General features: G+C 29.6%; 1 protein-coding gene across 2 annotated transcripts in view; it reads left to right on the top strand.

Moving 5' to 3' along the window:
- Positions 1 to 18859, top strand: part of LOC107436728 (repulsive guidance molecule A) — a 58468-nt gene extending 39609 nt beyond the window's left edge. For both annotated transcript variants that reach the window (XM_043043335.2, XM_071186672.1), the window contains exons 3-4: positions 336 to 853; positions 12151 to 18859. In XM_043043335.2, the coding sequence (XP_042899269.1) occupies positions 336 to 853; positions 12151 to 12771 (1139 nt within the window). In that variant the 3' untranslated portion in view covers positions 12772 to 18859. The remainder of the gene's footprint in view (positions 1 to 335; positions 854 to 12150) is intronic.
- Positions 18860 to 20192: the final 1333 nt, after the last annotated feature.

Genomic DNA, 20192 nt, shown 5'->3' with positions numbered 1-20192 from the left:
GAGTTATTTCAGGGATAAATACATCTTTATATACAATTTATTAGTATTGTTATTAATAATAAAATTTTATTAATTTTTCATACGTGACATTCAGATTTGCTTTTATTTAAAATGTCCTGTCGGTATTTAATTTTAAAATGTTAGAAAAATTTGGCCAGCAATTTTTTTCATAATCATCATAATTATCATAAGCTTCAGGAATTAAAAAAATAGCTTCAAAGCCATAATTTTTGCAATGGGTTCAGCTTCTTCTGAAATTTCTTATTAACATTGATTTCTTATGTAGACTGCGGTGTTAGTTACCGTAGATTAATTTAAAATTATTATAATTACAGCTGCAAGTTCCGATTGCAAGGTTCACCTTTGCTCCAAACAGTACAGTCGAGCTCTGGACGAGGACAATGTAGTTGAATCAGCAACGTACCGTTACTGCAGCCTACTGAAAAGTTACAACGATTGTATGGAAGCAACTGGTCGTTCATGTAGAGGTAACCTCGGATACCACTCCTTTCAGACCTTGATCTCTAACTGGGCAAAAACGTACAACTGTGAAAGTGTTTTGCTGAAGGGTCCACAACCTTCACGTGGTCCTAATAGGCCATCTGGGGGCCACAGATTCCAAAAACCTCCTAGGCAGCACCAGGAATGTAACTCGTACAGACCAGCCAGTGTTGCACCAGTGTCTTACAGCCATTGTGCTCTCTTTGGAGATCCTCATTTGAGAACATTTTATGACGAGTTGCAAACGTGCAGCGTGTCAGGTGCCTGGCCTCTACTGGACAATCCTCATCTTGCTGTGCAAGTCACCAATGAACCAGTTGGGAAAGGTTCCTCAGCGACTGCCATCACAAAGGTGAGGATTCTATTTTTTTTATTTTCGAAATTAAATTAAGCCTAAAAATTTCTCTGTCCTCTAATGAATTTCGTGATGGTAAAATCCATAGTGGCCAATATTTAAATTTACCAGCCATTAAACTTCTTGTTATGCGATTCGTTTCATATTAAATTCCCGAAATACTATGCTTGTAAATGTAACTGTGAATGACCGAAATTGGTGGTTTTTGACATCCGATGAATGATGACAATCACATTGGTAAACATCCAAAATATATACTAGGTCTAGTTAAGTGTCAATGTCCGGTATACATTTTTTTTTAAGGTTCAGTGCGACTGTCCTGTATGCCCTACATCAATGTTTTTTTTTTTTTTTTTTTTTTTTTTTTAAAGATCAAATGCCACTGTCCAGTATGCATTTAACTGGTACTCCAAATACTGATGTTTTTTTTTTCTAATCTAACCTCAGCAGATATTAAAATATCAAATAAATGCAATAATATCAACGAACAAATTAATATCAAATCGGATATAACAAATATATATCGGACACTCACCAAAGCGACTATTTAATGTTGACATTCACCAAATGAAAGTCGGATTTCTGTCATTCACGGTAAATATATATATCGAATATATTTGAGTTTAAAAAATTATAAATTTCGTGAAAATGGGGACATTTATTTTGTTCGCTTTTATTCTCCATGAACAAAATTAACTCATTTTTTTCCACTTTTGTTTAGTTTTATTCTCCTTTAAACTGCCTAGGATTACGTACTTAATTTGTTATAACTGTCCTTATTGGAGGTCCAATTATAGCAAAGGGTGTTCATGGTATAATGCATTTATTTATTTAATTTACGGGGTTACCAATGTAGTTATTTGCAAAAATTATTTAAATCAAAGATTCAGTTAATTAACTGAAATTAATTGTATTTAATGATGAGTTAACTAGTACATTAATTTAATAAGATTACGCAACTAATTAATATGACACGAACATAACGGTGTTCGTTGGTCCATGACCACTAAAATTTGAATCGGATCATCATAAAATGATTATCAGTCGTCCACCGGGACAGCTATTGATTGAAAGGAATGGTATGTTTTGATTCTGTGCTTTTAAATCAAAATAGCATATTTCAGTCATTAAGTGACCTTACACATTCTTTGAATTGTAACTTTTTTCTTTACAATCATTTATTAACTTTTGATTAATGAAAAATCTAAAAGAAAAGTGTTAGTCAATTTTAATAATTTATTTTTTCTTTTGAATTCGGCAAGCTTTTAAAGCTAACTTTTATACAGCATGTTTTATAGCGCTATTCCGAACGGCAATTTCTAATGAATGCAATTTTTTTAAAATAAAGTGGTAGTATATTATTTTGTTTTGTGACATGAGTTTATAATAAATAACAATAAAACTTTTGGCTCCCCCCTCCCCACAAAAAAAAGAAATGTTTTTTTTTTTTTTTTTTTTTTTTTTTTTTTTTTCTTTTTTTGTGAAAAGAGCGCTGGTCAGTAATTTAGTCAAAGATTCTGAGCAATTTCAGTGCAGAATTTTAAATCTTCTACACTACACAACGATCAGTGTATATCGGCTGGATAACAAAATTTCTTTCAGAAAAATAATTTTTTTTTTTTCTTTAAACAGGTTTATCTCTCTTTTTTTTTTCCTTCTAAATTCATTTATTATTTCGCACCTGTGGGTTGACGGATTTGGACCTATAAATATAACATTTTTATTAAATGCTCTGGTCCCCTGTAGTGAAAAAATGAAAAAGAGCCTTGGGGTCGGCGCTCCCCTTGCAAAAGACCTTGAAGCTCGTTAGTTTCCTCCTCCCTCTATTTCTTTCCCTTCTTATTTCCGAGTCCCTGCTTTTCTTGTTGATATGGTTCCCCTTCTACTCTCAACCCGCATACCGAGGCAAAAAAAAAAGAGAAGAAAAAAAAGAAGTGGTGGGGAAATCTTCTCACTTTTTTCTTTTATTAGTGGATAATCTACATTTTTCTCCCATTATAAGAATTTTTGAAGAACTGAATTTATAAAAGAAATCAAAATTGTTTTATTATGCAATGCGCCATTGGAAACAATCCATCAACGCAAAGCTTTCTTTAAACATTAACGTTGAGTTTAGAACTAATTAAATCGTTTGTGTACACAATAATACAGGGTGGTTATGACTAAAAAAAAAATTCCATCTGAAAAAACTCCAAGTAGGTTTTTTTCGTATTTGCTATTTATTGTAAACGAATCAGCATTGAATATTAAGTTTTTAATAGAACAAAATACCAACTCATTGCATTAATACGTTTCAATTCTCGTTACTTTTATATTTTACTAAGCCTTAAAATTTTAATTAGCCTTCTTAAAATCATGCATAATTGGATATTGCAAACAATATGCTAAGGTATTCTCACAAAAATGTATTACAATTAAAGCTGTTGTTAAAAGATACAATATAATATTTTTAGAATCGCAATTGCAAATGATATTCATAATAAATTATATTAAGAATTACGGTTATTAATGGTTAATTATTTATTTAACTAATGTTACTTATTAATACAGCAAAACTTACTCTGAAACCTTAAAGAATAGAATAAATGATGAAAATACACACTTAACTTAAAAAAAGCCCAATAAAACCCTGAAGAAAAAAAAACAACAACAAAAAGTCTGGGAAAAAACCCCTAGAGGGTTGGGGTTTTTAACAACTAAGCGATAATATGTTTATAGTAATCTCTAATATTGATCTAAACTCATTTAGTTGTGTAACGTAGTTGCTAATATTAGCAAATATGTAGAATAATAGAATGCTTATGCTGCATTTGCAATAGTAGCTTGACTTGCAATTGAAGGCCCTATTGTTTGGCAATGGTAAGTAGCCAAGAGGAAATATGAAATATAAAAAAAGTGGTAACAAATTTGGGTTAGTGCAGTGCATAGATTTTTCGTTTTTTCGAAAATTTTAATTCGGGAAAATGTTATGTATTTTCACCACTGACTACAGTTAATTTGGGCTTTTAACTCTAAAGTTTGAAAAATATTTGAACGGTATTACATTAAATTAATTAAAATTTATTGCATTTTAATTAGATTAAAGGTTCTTGTAGCTCATCCAAAGGGAACTTCTTTAAAACTTAAATCTACACCTTAAATAAGCTATATGCATATTAGAATATGTATTATTTAAAAAAAAAATTCCTTTCTTCAAATCTTATTTTGAAAGTTCTTATATAGAAAATAAAGTTGGTCTTTTTTTAAAACATCATTTAAAAACATCATTTAATACATCATTTAAATTTAAAAATTATTTTTCATGCCATTAAGTTAAATTTGACGTAAAATAATAAAAATATTTCTTGCAGTTAATTCTTAGACGAATATTTAATTTTAAACTTGCTGTGTATACTATGTATCGCTAGTATGTATAATTTTTATGAATAAAAATTTTAAAATATTAAATGTATAACAACTCCCTTTTTTAAAATAAAATTAATAGTTTTGTTTTAAAGTAATTTATGCACTTTTTAGCTCACTTCCACAAAGAAAATTAATTAGAATTTAACGTTGCATAATTATTGATAAGAATCTGCGTTATATTGAAGTAATTGTATACCACTATTTTAATTAAATTTAAATTAATCTTATTTCAAAATTTATTTTACATAAATTTAGAGATGAAATTTGCAGGGCCTTAAACTGCTACAATTTTCGCAAAAAGATACTTATATGTCTTATAGGTATAGACGTCACGAGAGAGCTGGAAAAAAAAGTGGCGTTTCACATGAATCTGGGGATGCCACAGGCGTCTAAAAATTTCAAAAGTAGTAGATACTCAATTCACTTTTGTTTATTTATTATCTCTTTATTATTCAGACGTAACTACCACAAATACTTATATTTAAAATTATTCATCATTAGAACAAAAACGTTCCATGCATACATTTTCAATATAAAAAAATAAGCTAAAAGAAGTAGCTAATTTTAATCTTATTTGATAAAATTGTGAATTTTTAGTGTCTCGTGGCAACTATGTATGAACAGTTAAATAATTTACATAGAGTGATGTTGAAAATAATTTTAAAATCAAATTTACAAATCGAAGAACCATACATTAAAATATAAGCTTTGTCACAAAAAGAAATTTCACCTAAAAGACAAGAAAGAAGAAAACCCTGCATTTGTTAGCACCCATTCTGTAAACAAATGCTGAAAAAGTTTTTAATTTACTACCACCATTTCAAATAAATAAAAGTTTAATTATTTAAAAAAATAAAAATGGCAAGTAGGTAGGGCGTTTGTACTCTAATGTCACTCCGAATTTGGAAACAAAAGTTTTCGGTAAAAGAGATCTTATGGGGTCGTAAGTCTTCAGTGGGCGGCTGTTTGTGCCCTTCGCACTTTTCGCGGGATGGTGAACATAAGAGTGAGGGGAAGGGGTATGGTTGTAGAGATTTTGTGACGTCACGGCACCTGGGGCTGACGGCTGAGAGAGGTAAACAAGCCGACGGGACTCAACCATTTTAGAAGACGAGGGGGAAAGGATGCGTTACGGAAAATGATAAGATGTTACCAAAATTATAAGTGTGATGCTTTTTTCTCCGAGGGCGATTTTATTATTTTGGCATGATAGTTATTGTGAAAAGTAATCTCCCTCCCCTTCTTAACTCCCTTTCTTTTTTTCATGCTAGGATCATGATTATTGAATAAAAATGTAGTGTTTTGTTTGTTTGCTTTTGTAATGTTAAGATACTTTAACTTTTATACCATTGTGATTTAAAATGGACTAATCTTAAATAAAGAATGATTCATTAAAAAAAATTTTTTTATTTTGATCTGCATTTTTTTACTAAATAAGAATAATTAACTGACGTTTTATTTATCTTTTTGTACGTTAAATACTTACATTTTTTCGCATATTAAAGCTGAGCAATTACATCTTAACTGAGGTGCTTTGTTATTTGTTTTCGATTGAATCATTTTTAACGAAGATGCCTGTTGTGCCTTGTATACAACTAATAGAAAATAACTTTCTATTGCAAAACTGAAAAACAATCATATAGCTAATTGATATATGCTATCTATTAAAAATATAATTTAAAATATCAAAATATTTTTCAGAAATTCCTTATTTATTAAAACTAATTGTTAATCTATGTATTAATCGGTTTTAGAAATTAAGTAACAGAAGAATTCTATTTTGCATGAATTTTTGAAAATAATATTTAAAATTAAAAGTATATTGTTATTATAATTTTGGTGAGTTCACAAAAGTAATTTAATATTTTCACTTACCAAACTGACAAATATAGTAAATAAAATTTTCACATTGTGCATTAAGTTGATCGTTAAGCTCTAAATCATTTAACGAATCTCTTTAACTGTAATTTATAATATTATATTTATGTTATTTGCACAAAAAATAATAATTGTTAAGCTGTTCATTAATTAGATCAGACACAAATCTAGTGTAGAATTATGTTATTATAATAATAGTAATAAAAAAAATATACTATATCTAAATATTGAACTCTTAAATTAGAAAACAATCAAAATCAAAACACGTAATAATAGCAGTACAATTAAATACCTTTAAATTAGGGAAGGAAAAATATTTATCGAAGAAAACAATGCCTTTATGACTTTTATTAATTTATACTGATGGCAACAAAAACAATAAGGGAAAACTGGATCCTAACCATGTGATTTTATCGGCGAGTAAAAAAGCAGTGGAAAACTGTGTTAGACCATTATATTTTTTGCTCGTTATATAGAGATATTATATTTTTTAATTATTTATTTTTAAAAATCCATCTTAACTGTGAAAAAAATTCTACTTCTAACTGTAAAAAACCTATGCATGATAACTTTTTCCTTCTGTGAGAACTTTACACTCTCCCCCAGCTAATGCCTTGACCTCAGTTTTATTTATTTATTCATGCCAATGAAGTTGACAGCATTGATGTGTTGACCTTCTTCTCATCTCATCATCATCCCCTCAGTTTTTGAGAACAAACACCCATTTTCTCTCCCTCTTACCAGAAGACTGATGCATGCTGGGACAGGAACCACAAATACCCTTGACTGTTACAAATTTCAGACGATATTTTTTGGGGGAAAACTTTTTTGTTTTAATCTAATTGATTTGCATACTTTATAATAGCTTTTTGACGCAAATAGAGGCAGGTGTCCCTTTTATGTATATTTTTTTCCTAACGTTCTATTTACAAGCAAAAATACATGGACCAGATCTATAGCTGTTGCTAGGTCATGAAGGATTAGTAACAACAGCAACACAAGCAAAAATATACTATGTTATTTTTTTTTAAAATTAAAAACAGTCTTAATAGCTACTAAAAAATCTGTTAGGTTATTGGAATTTTATTTGTATTGAAATATAAAATCCAAAAATAGTAGTTAGAAAAAATATTTTTTTTTAAATCTTATTTAAAAATTATCAACAATTGATTTTGTAAATTAAAGAAATTTTGATGATGAATAATTGGTTTCTCTTAGATCTGAATAACGGTATATAAGTGCAAATTTAAAAAAATTTTGTTTGAAATATTTTACATTTAACGCAGAAAAAGACGCGAATGTTTTATGCTGTAGGTATTTCATGACCATAAATTATTACAAAGCTAAATATAATTTATTTCACTTATGTTGATCAAAATTAATAAAGAAAAATTATGATACTAACTACTTATTATACTTATATTACTTATTATACTTATATTACTTATTATACTTATAACTACTTATAATTCTACTTATTATTGAAATTATGATATAACTTATGATGCTTATTTACTAACGGGATAAGCCACGTTTCGTATAAATAACCAGCTTCATTTCAGAGAAATAAGAAAAAAACATAATATTCTTCTATGAGAAAGCAAACTTACAGATATTTAATAGAATTTCAATGAAGCATTTTTTGCAGGGTTACAAATTAAAAACATTGAGCCCAAAGGATCAGTAAATAAAAGATTCTACTAGTCCTTATGCATTTCCGCTGATCTGTTTACATGTTTTTTTTATTAGCTTAGTGAATTTAAAAGAAAAATTGCTTTAACAATGTGTAGCATTTATGATTATGATGAACTATGCTAATCTGTGACAAAACAAGAAACTGAAAATCAAAAACCCAAAACAGCCTACCTGTCCATTCGTCTGAGGGGAACTAATAATTATTTCATTAGTTGTCCCCCAGACCAGTAATAGATGTAAAGGATTATATTATTTGAAATTTGGGTCCGTTACTTTTGACTTTTCGAAAAATAGTTAATGAGTTAAGTGCACCTTTCATTAAAAAAAAAGTTTATCTTTAAAACCGGTCTTGCTCAAAATATTTTATCGTATTAACGGACCCAAACAAAATAATATGACACGATAACAGACCCTTCGCAAAACTTTTTTATCTTTTCAAAATACGGAACTTCGAGAACTTTTCTTTTCAGAATATGGGTTCTTTGTTTTAAAACTAAAACTTCTTGGCAAAAAATGTTTTTTTTTCTTTTTTCCCACGAAAGGAATATTTTCTCCTCATGTTTGCAAAAACAGAACCTCGGTAGACAAGAAACCCCCCTTGTACAGTATATCGATTCAAAAAATGAGTATATTTTTCATGAATTAATAAAAACAGAACCTTCCAGAAATTCCCGATATTACGAGATAAGTTTTCCCAATTTTTATAAAAACAGGATTTTTTGTAAAAACAATCCTGTTTGCAAGTATTAACCTTATTTACATTAAAGTGTTTGTCGGATCTAGTGTTGTTAAGATTTAATCAAACTCAATAAAGATGGGAAAGTCGTAGTAATTTTTATTTTTCTCCTCTGTCTGAAGCAGACAGCGTAGCGAATTGTGACTCATTGACATGAACATCGTCTTCTTCTTTGGACATCATCCAGAAGCGCCCTCTATTGTTAGACTATTGTTAGATTGAAAAAAAAATATTTGTTTTCAAATGTCTTTAGTTTCTTCATTGAACAAATTTATCTCTTTGTCTACCATAATTTCACTTGTTACCTCAATGTGAAAGAGACAATTCTGAGCACACTTTTTTTTTGTAATTAATATTATGGCCTGTAAACTAACAGAGTTTTCAACAAAAAAATCCTATTAAATATTGGAATATAGAACTAGTCTAATGGTTTGAAAGGAGTTTACATTTAATCTAACTCAAAATTTGATTCATATTTATATACATTAAAAGTGAAGTGTCGGAGAGAAAACACCAGAATAGGAGGTCACTATCATCCTGTCAGGAAAATGATTCAAAACACCAGGATTTTCGCTTGTATATCTCTTAAATAATAGTGATTAATTTTTTTCCCCCTTTCGACTTTTATGCCTAAACAGGAGCTACTTAACATTCTTTTTTTATTTATCCCTCGTCTGGTAATTTCATAAACAAAGCATAAGTGGGCCTAAGAAACTTTACATTTAAGGATTTAGATAATTTTTATTGATAGACATCATCTTCAAGTTTTAGGTGAATCGATTAAAAATTTTAGTTAAGTTACGGGATCCACAATTAGCAAATAAAACTGAAGATATTTAGAAGTGAAACGTATTTTACTCTGGAATTAGATTTTAATTATTTTTCGTGAATTTGGCGTACCTCTAAGGCAGCTCCACGTCCCCTCTTGCCCCCTTCTAGTTACGTTACTACAAATACTCTGATTGCTGAACTCTTATAGTAAGTCGAATATGAATTCGACTTATTTCAAGTGGAATTAGAAATTCTTTACATTTAAGTAACAAAACGAAGACATCTTTAATGAAGTTCTATAAGCATCAGAATATAATAAAAAATCCTATCTTTTTACTGCAGTAAAAGACAAGCATTCTTTAAATAAACGAATAAACGTTGAAATATGTTATTCGTTATATCAGAATTGCACAACCTTTTTATATTGTGATAAAATATAATGCATCTTAACAAAAAATTAGTTACGTTTAAATCAGGTTGGTATTTATTTCGGTTAGTTTTTAAACATGTCGTATATTTCTGGCTCTTATTAAGAAATTCGGGGAAAGGGGGATCCGTATTTTCCTTGATAAATGCTTTGTTAGAAAATGATAAAAACAAAAACACCGGAAGCAATTCTTTGGACGAAATGAGTACGAAAACACATTTTTTTTCCCTATTGATATTTCAAGGTAAATATGAATTAAAATTAATTCATATTTACAATTTATACTATCAATAATTTTAATTCACTGCATCAACAAAATAGCCGAGATGTTAGTTTGGTTAATTCAAATACAAAATGGAAGATATAAAGGGAAGTTCGTTGTTTTTTTATGTCCGCTAATTTCATATGACAAGTTATAGCAGAATTATAATGAAAACAGATTGTAATTCCCATTTATCGATCTAGTACTTAGATTAAAGCAACTTCGACTGGAACCTTTTTATTTAAAAACCTGATTTATAAGGTATTATCGGATGATTGATAAGAACATAACATTCCAAATAAGTAGATTTTTAAAATTTCTATTTGCTACCGCTAAACTCAATTCAGAAAACTTTTCGTTTTGTTGTTATCTCTAAGAGTCATATTTATCTATTGTTTACTAAATTGTCGTTAATTATATAAATTATGCAATAAAAAGAAATCTTTAAAGTAGTTTTATTTTCGTTTTTTATGAAAATTATTATTACTTCCTTCTAGACAAAATGAATGATTTATCGTTTGGTTTCATCTCGTAAATGCCAGGTGCACATCTGTTGTGAATAATAATAAATACTCTGGTCTGATGTAATCAGAAGATTTTATTCTTTCTATCAAAAATATTTTGACCTTACGGGAAAAAAATAGGTTATCCTCGGTCTATCTTCAAACCTCTCGTTCATTCGCGCGTTTACAATTTTCGTATTGATTTCATTCCAAGATGGCATCAGTCGATCGATGGGCGGAAAAAGTATGTTTTATATCGCGCATGCGTGAATGAAAATTAGTCTTGGATGAGAGAGGTCATTGTCAGTGACACCAAGGTTATAATTATTTATATGAGATTGATAAATTCGCTGATTTCATATGAATGATTTTTGTGAAACAATGGCAAAACCACAAAAAATTATAGAGTAAATGTTTTGTGTTTTATTATATTTTGAAGATTTTTTTTGCATAATCTTAGTGTTCTAAATTTTAATATTAGAAATAATTAAGAACAACTATAATAATTATTCTTTAGGTTAAATCAAAAAATGGTTAAGTTTCTTCCGAAAATATTCCATAAAATTGAAAAGTTTTTTTTTTTTTTTAAAGGAAATAAATATTTTCACTCAAGTCTTTATTGAAGCAAAGATTATATTATTAACCTTATTAGTTGATATTTCTTGTTAAAACTTGTTAAAATAAGAAAAAAAATATATACATTAATTGTTTCTAATTGTGAACTCACAGCCCTCGCTACTTTCTAATCATTTTTTCCATACACGCGAATTAATTATCGATACTTTTTATTATTTCCAAATTATTTTCACTACAATTATTTTATTACTTAATCCCATTTACTGCATTAATGTTCATTAATTATGATACAGTTTCATTTACATTTATTTCACATTTATTTATCCGTAATCATGGCGCTTAATATGTATTTTCAGAATCCATGTCTAAAATGATGTAAAAAACGTATGCACATTAGAGATCGCAAATTAATGTTTAAGCGGGGGTCTATATTCTATAGTAATTTGCCATATATTCTATAGTGATTTGCCAAATCACTGAAAAAGCTTTCTCTACTTGACTGTCATTGATTGATCACTATATGGTCCCCATTATAGCAAAATAAGACAAAAAAAGTTAAACACGTGCATGTTATTTTAAGTTAAGATGCAGCTAGGCTAAAATACTAGGTACTAGCTCGTGGCATAGAATGGTGTGCCAAAACTAGTTACAAAATAAAGCTAGTTTAATTAATTTTAATTACAGCAGTGCAGAGTCTGAGAAAAAGTACTCAAACATCTCTTCAGTTAAAGCAAACTATTGTTAAATGAAAGTAGTAACTATACTTCTATTAATCGTTTTTAAACTGTTTTTCGCTTCATCCAACAATCTAAAGGGTTTTGGCTGTTTCGAAACTTCTTCAGTAGTAATTCGTTAAAGTCAATACCAGATAGTACCTTTTCCTCGATAAATAGTAATTTACGTTCTCTAATGTGTCTACTTTTTCTACTTCAATTTTGACAAGTGTTTTAAAAATTTATATTGAGTGTAGTACTTTGTAAAGAATTCTTAAACAGGTAATTAATTTAGAAAATAGTGCTAATTTTAGTTGTATCGTTTTAGGTTACTGTGATCATCCGTCAGCATAGTCCATGTGCTCAGGAAAAAACCTATGAAGCTCAGAGTGATTATCTTCCTGGGGTATTCCCCGATGGTTCCAAATGGAGCGGCCCTGGAGTACGCATTCGAGAAGAAGTTCCTGGAAAGCACATAGAAATACATCTGCGATATATTGCCACAAAAATAGTCATACGTCAAGTTGGGAACTACCTAACATTCGCAGCTAAAATGCCAAGCACAGTTGCAGTGCAGGGTGCTCAGGGTGAGACTTTGGAACTTTGTGTAAAGGGTTGCCCTCGACGAGAAATAATTGACTTCGAAAATATATTAGATCCTAAAAGCGGACCGAAGCAAGAAGCTATCGCAGCTTGTCGAGCTCTGAACATTACCGATTTTTATTTGGATGCTTGTGTATTTGACCTTCTAACAACCGGTGATGGTAGCTTCAGTGCTGCTGCCAGAGATGCCATGCTTGATGCTGGTCCTCAATCTGTTGTCAACGGCAGCCTTGCAGTTATCCCACGTGGTCTTGCAAGCAGTGCAGCTCTTTCACTGACTTCCGTTGTCCTTCATATTATTATTGGAATTATTCTTGTTCTTCTCCAAAACCATTTGGTTAGGTAACCAAAAGATGTCATGGGACATTCTTTAGTGATGGAAATAAGTTTCTTTAGTCCATTCAAAACAACAATTATTAACGAAAGTCAACAAATGGTTATCAAAGGGTAAAATTTATGCATAAAGTAACCGTTGTGAAAAAGCACAAATGTCACTATAACTAGGCATACTATTTGTCCAAGCGTATGAATAAATTCAAGCAACGTGAATAAAGGTACAGAAATTGTAGGTACAGTTTAGTTGTGCTTTATTAATGTTGCTTTACTTTATTCATACTATAGTTTAAGTTCCACAGTGAAGAAGAAGTTATGAAACATCGATGAAATGTTTGTTGTCTATGTTATGACACAAAAGAAGTTTCATTATTAACAAACCACAATATTTATTGTGACACCTTTTATGTTTTACTCGCGTTGTTTTAGCTTTGTACTAACTTAAACTTATGATTAGTTAGTGATGGTGGCAAATTTAAGAAAAAGTGCAACAATACTCTCGTTAAGGATTGCAATAATTAAAAGCTTTTGAGTAGAATTAATAATAATAATCTAAATTTGCAGTACGGATTACATTTTAGTAATTTTAAATTACATAAGTAAACAACAGCTAAAGTAACATGGTCGAAAACTGCACGTTTTAAACTGTTTTGTATGCTTCACGTGCTAAGAAAATAAAACCGCAGCATTTGTTGGTAAAATGTAGCACCAACGCACACATGTTCTTTGCAACTGTATAGAACATATGTTGTTTTGTGTAGTAGTAACTGCTCTGTACAGAACGTAAGTATGTGTAAACTGTAAATCTCAGTAATATTTAACAACTAATTAATTGTTACTAAATCAAAAAATGAAGCAAACCGCTAAAACTCAGCTTTTATTAGTTTCAAATGACTTCTCATGTTGTCATATGTGTATTTGTTTATTTTTGTTAGTAATGGTATTTGAATGGATTATAGAAACAAAGTAAATAATTTAGAAATGTAAATATTGGTAGCACAGTGATTGCTACAGATATAGGTAGCCCCTGTGTATTTATGTTAGAATTAATTTTTAGACTGCCAAAAAGTCATATTGTTAATTATTTCATTATTATTCTCAGGTTGATGATTGTATTTTGTTACAAAATATTAGATCATCCTTGTATAGAAAAAATATTCATTTGAATTCTATTTAGTCAAATGTGGTGTTGTCAAATTTTTATGTCCTGATGGTGGATAGGTTGTAAATAGTTTAATGTTCGAAATGTTATTCTTCATCATCCTAACAAACATTGATTCAAAATTAGGTAGAAAATATAATAAAACTAATTTTTAAGAAATAAACTGAGAAGTTTTTAATAACCAGTTAAGAAATAGGTTTTAAAATCTTAAACATTAACTTTGAATTTAATTTTTGAATCGCGGTATGAGATAACGCTTTGTAACGATAAATTTATTATTTTTATAGCAATTCTGAATTGGCAACAATTAGAAATGATTGTTGGGTTAGATTTCGTCAATTCTTTGACAGCGCCCTCTATACTAATTATGAAAATGGCGCGAAATGTAACGAAAAATCAATATAAAGAAAAATCCATGGTTTTGTAAACATGAAAGCTTTAATGATTTGATAATTTTAATGATATTCATTCAGGTGGGAAAACCTGACAAAACTGGTGATTTCAAAAAGTTTAATAGTATTTAAAAGCTATTTATACTGTTTTTAAGTTCAGGCTATTATTTTCTGCAAAATAGTAGTTAATTAGTAAAAAATAATTAGTGCTATTTTTCTAGACTGGCATTCAGCAGTTATGTTAGCTGCATGCACCTAACCATATTTCATAGTTTTCGTAGAACAAAAAATGAAGGTTGTAATCTTTCTAATGCTTTCAAAATAATATATATTTATATTTGACTTTATGAGGCAAATACAATAGTTGAAATAAGTTTTTATTGATGCTTACCAAGTAATATTAAATGCAAAGTATTATTCAATGATAAATGCCGTCCAATGGACGAAATAGAACTTATTTTATATTTTGTACATATTTTTGTAAATTTGTTTTGTGTACATAGATTTACGGAGCATAATATTAAGCTTTTCTATAATTTTGTATGGTTATAATATAAAGATATTTATATTGTGTTAAGCATGTAAAAGAAACTTCAATCAATCTAAACTGAATTATTTACCAAAATTAGTAAAATGGTCTGAGCTTTTTATATTAAAAGAATAGATTAAATTGCGAAAAATTATATGTTACTATTTAAATAATGATTATCTTTTAGAAATAGTTATAAATTCGTGCATTTTACTTGTTACCTTTCTTAAGATTATATTTTATAACCATCGTTGAACAGCCTGAGTTTACAACTACCAATATTCAATTCTGTGGCCTTGTATTTTTGAAACCAATCCAAAAGACAAGGGAACTCTTGGATCAAGTAGTGGGAGAAATTTTGCCTTCGTGGAGTACTTTTTGATGGAACTAACCTGCATTTGCGTTGCATGGAGAAGAAAACCGCGAAGACCCCCGCTGTTAGCCTGACGGCAAGGGGACTCTTTTTTTTTTTTAATATTTTAATTATAACACTATGCAGTAATGTGATTACTTCACTAAATCTATAGAAATAGTTTAGTCTGTTTGTATAAAAAACTTCTCTCCCCGAAGTCAGTCTGTTGCTATGGAAACAAGAAATAGCGCATTTCAAAGAGGTGGTAATCGCAATAGGCCGTAGAAAAAAATTCTCTTACTTTCGACGACTCCAGCCAAAGCGTCTTTATTGACGCAACACTCCTACATGAATTAGTTAAACTTCATAGCCATCCACCAATTCTCCGCCAAATGGCGAGGGGAGTTCTTTACACAGCAAACTTTAAACTTTCATGCACGAATGCAAATTGGTAACCCGCTTCGTCATTGAAAGTAATGTAATTTGAAGGAGGAAATTTTTAAATTAGTATTAAAAAACTATTAATTTATAGATTGGTAGATTAAAAAAAAATTTTATTTCATTTTTAACATGTGAATGCACTTCACATTGATAGAAGATATCACATTACTGAGTTAGGATTTTTTCTATCCACATCATACTATGCATGGAAATCATTTTGTTAAATAGTAGATACAGATTGAAATTTATTTGCTTACTAAAGACAACTTAAAGAGTAGGTGGATGAAGAATGTATGTTAGGTGAAGAAATTTTGAGGTAATTGAATTTTAAGGCCTTCATGCTTAATATGTTAAAATTAATGTTGATAGTACATATTACGATTTTGTTTCCAAAAAAATTATAAGATTATTTGAGTAGTTTCATTAGGGTTTCCCGTGGCTAATAAAAAACTTGATAATGGTGACAAATTTTTTACGTATGCTTATTGGAATTTCCATTTTTAATATAGCACTTTATCAGTTAGAGGTCGGCTAAGTTTGAGTTTGCTTAAGGCTTGGTTTCTTAGGACAGGATGCCGTCAGCTGGAAATCAGCGTTAACCTCTGATTGGTCCATTTGTGAGTTTGATAGTATACGTCATCGAACGCTCATCTTGAACTACAATTGCCGTCCACCTCAACTGCAGTTGGATTACAACGTGACGTTAATCACAGAAGCAATGGCGGACAACATCCAACAGCGCATTGAAATCAGCCAAGATTTTGATTTTGACATTAAACATAGCTTCTTTATTAAACATAGCACTCTTCATTTAGCTCAGCTGCAATGTGTTTTTTCTTGGACAAAGTCATTATTTGTTCTCTAAAACACTGGTCGACAATAACAAAATCAATACAAATTCAAAATAAATATTTGTTTACGTTATTAACGCATGAGCAATGAGAGAAAATGTCTGCGTTGGGCCAACTGCTCACGCTGAGCTAACAAAAAAGTATTTTTATGGCGTCAGCTCTACGTCAACTTTCCGCTGACGCCCAGATAAGGCGCTAGTTCTAAGAAACCAGGCCTTGAGCTAACAAACCAGTATTTTGTTGGCGTCAGCGGGACGTTGACGTCACGCTGACGCCCAGATAAGGCGCTTGTCCTAAGAAACCAGACCTTTACGCGCGTTGTTGTTCTTACCACCGCAAGGTTATTTTTTTTCTGAGGGGTCTCCATTTGCCGCTGATGAATTTTCAAAAGTTTAAAATAATAAGTTTTTTAAAAAAAATTCTTCAATTGTTTTTTTCATTATTATTATTTGCTTAAACTGAAATAATTATTTCATTCTAAGGTGTTTTTTTTTTTTTTTTTTTTTTTTTTTTTTTTTTTTTTAAGCCTATGCTTTTTTCTCTTAAAAACCATTCCCTTTAATCAAAAACGTTTATCAGATCTGTAATCCGGAAATAAAATTAAAAAAACTGGTAAGAAAACTTTTTATTTTTATTTTAAGGGGAGAAGTAAATTAGCAATGGCTACCATTTTTTTTATAATTATTACTATCCTTATAGCATATTTCATATTCGTTAAACTATGTTGAAGCTATTAAAAATTCGTGATAGTCAGAAAGTATCACAAACTAAAACTAGCCGGAAATTAATTTGTTTTATTACTAGTATTTTCCACTCAGAGTAAGTTGACAGTCCGTTCCATAACGACACACGCAGTGCCTTAACGCAGAACTGGCTCATAATACCTCAATTTCTTAATAACTCAAACTTTTGGCGAGTCACTTTATTTTAAAATTGACCCATACATACCTTCTTCATGCATTTACTTATGTGAATATTTTGCCATCTTCATATATATATATTTATATTTTCTATCAAATATTTGCCATTAAAATGAAAAATTAGAAGGACCAAAATCACAAACATTTTAAAACGTCTATGTGTCACTCTGAACGAGCTTATGGTTTTGTGCTGCTTTAGATTTATTATTTCATTGTATATTATAGTTTTTTTTTCCTCCCTTTTCATTGCTAGTTGTAGAAGAGTACACATTGAACCTTTCCCACCATTATGGAAACTATTCTAGTCAAATTTTCCTTGAAGGATATTATGTTTGAAAGCGTATTTCGTATTAATCTCATGGCAAGCTTACTTTCATCAAATTAATTGTTCTGCGTGTGTTATTGCTTTTGATGTTATTTAATGTTCAACCTACTCTTCATTTAATGCGAACAAATATGTTGAAACTATAAGTTACACTTAATTAAAATTCATTACTCAAGATGTCCATTCGGTGTTATTATGGACTCGTTTGCAAACTTTTCTTGCAACGCTGCCAACTCAAATAGATTTTCTTGTAGACAACTGATTTGCCACTTTCAACTCTTCAAAAATTCTTGTTTTTATATATTTCAGAAAAATTCCTGAAATAGGGAAAGTCTCTGAAAAAAGTCTGTATCAAAGCAGATTTTTTTTTTTTTTTTTTTTTAGTTTGTTGCTTACTCGAGTATTTAAAGAATTTTATTGGAAAAAGAATAAAGCATGCCTCGTTTATAGCAAATAATAGAAGTTTTTTTATTTATTTATTTATTTTCTCAATGTTCTTAAATTTCAAGTTTTTTTTTTAATTTTAAATTAATTTTAAAAACATCTTATGTCTATAATGAGTACTATTTATTATTATTCAAAACTATACATTCAAAAATATATATAAAAAATAATAAAAACTTTTTTTTTGTTCATTTTCATTTAACGGCAACCATAAATTAAAAATATTTCCATGAAATTTTAAATTTAGCTTTTCCTGGAATACAGTTTTTAAATTTTGCTGACTATTGTAGTCCTTCAAATGTCTAAAATATTTAACATATTATCAAAAAAAATTATATATTTCATAATATATTTTTTCCTTTGCATGTTGGCAGCTATGCGAGAAATTTAAATCCTCTTAACCCATAATAAATCACATATACTGTCCAGAAAGTATGAAAGAATATTTATTTATTATATTTTTTTGTTAAATTTGATTTATTGTATTAATAAAATTAAATTTAACCACTAAGTCTTGTTAAAAGTTGTTATAACTTCAAGAACTTCCATCCATATACATCTGTGAAATTTTTAACGATATTGAATTGTGCGTAATGTTGTACTACTGTGCCATGTAGTTTCACATCCAAGTATGTGTACATTTTGAAAATTACACACTCATTGAATAAATATTTGTCTTTTCTCACCTGTTGTTCTTATTGTTATTTAACATGTACATTTATATTTTCATCATATAAAAGTCGGATACCGTGCTGATTCATCTGCGTCAGGCTAATTTGAAAATTTTTCAGGATTTTCTGATAGATGCCTTTGGGCTAATTAGAAAATATATCATTCATTGCACAATTAGCCTGATTTATTTTAGATAGTTTGCAATAAATCCAGATTAATGAAGGCTTGTAGTAAATAACAATTTTAAAGATTTATTATAATGAGCCTAGGTATTTATTCACACATTTCCTGATTAACATAAAAAGGCTGACTAGAAAACATTGTAAACCTTTCCAATTAGCCTACGGCATGAATGTCAGTATCGAGATACAAGCGAATATATCACAAATTAAATAAAATTTATTTTCTTTCCTAACACTTGCTTAAAATTCATTTCAAAATTGCACTCGCCTGTTGTAGTCATAATTAAGATTTATGATTAAAAAAAGTAGTGCTCTTTGCAATAGAAGATTATTTAACACAGTTTAAATAGCTTTTCATCGATTTAGAAAGAAAAAAAAACTATCACCGCGACTTATTAGTCCATTTATGCCTACCATCTTAAAAGTACGGTAGGTATTAATAAAATTATAATAATCGTGATGAAGGCAAAATGTCTTGCTTTTGCAAATTAAATTTACGAATGAAGTTTCGTGCCTACATCATGCTATTAAATGAAGGGTAAAAAAGTGAACACATCGTCGCATGTCTAATCTATTTGGAGTCGGAAATCAAAATCGATGAATCAATAAGTCTTGTGGCTGATACTGAGATACAGTTGCTAATGTCTACCAATCTATGTCGCATAACTATCAAGTCTGTTTGAATCCAAAACCAAAATCGTTGATACTGAGATACATCAGTCTATCAAGCTTTGTCGCATGTCTATTTGAGTTTAAAATCAAAATCGCTCATAATGAGATGCAATTGCTTAAGTCTATCAAGCTATGTCACTTGGTAATCAAGTATGTGAGAGTCTAAATCAAAACCGTTGACACTGATATACAGTTGTAAATGTCTATCAAGCTTTGTCGCATGCCTATTTGAGTCATCTAAATCGTTGGCATAGTTGCTATGTCGCATGACTATCAAGTTTAGAGTCTAAAATCGAAATCGAGGAATCAGTGATAGTCTTCTAACTGATATTGCTAATGTCTGTATATTAATTTACTGTAAGTCAAGTATACATTTCTCTAATTCACTGAAATAAGTATGTACGCGCCCGTGCGCCAACTTGGGACTCTACGAAAGCTGTGTTTTTGAACACCTTTTATCAAACAATATGCTGATTTTATAATTTTCGCGAG

The sequence above is a fragment of the Parasteatoda tepidariorum genome, chromosome 10 (genome assembly GCF_043381705.1).
Source record: "Parasteatoda tepidariorum isolate YZ-2023 chromosome 10, CAS_Ptep_4.0, whole genome shotgun sequence".
Lineage (NCBI taxonomy): Eukaryota > Metazoa > Arthropoda > Arachnida > Araneae > Theridiidae > Parasteatoda > Parasteatoda tepidariorum.
This window is presented reverse-complemented; position numbering and strand designations above follow the sequence as displayed.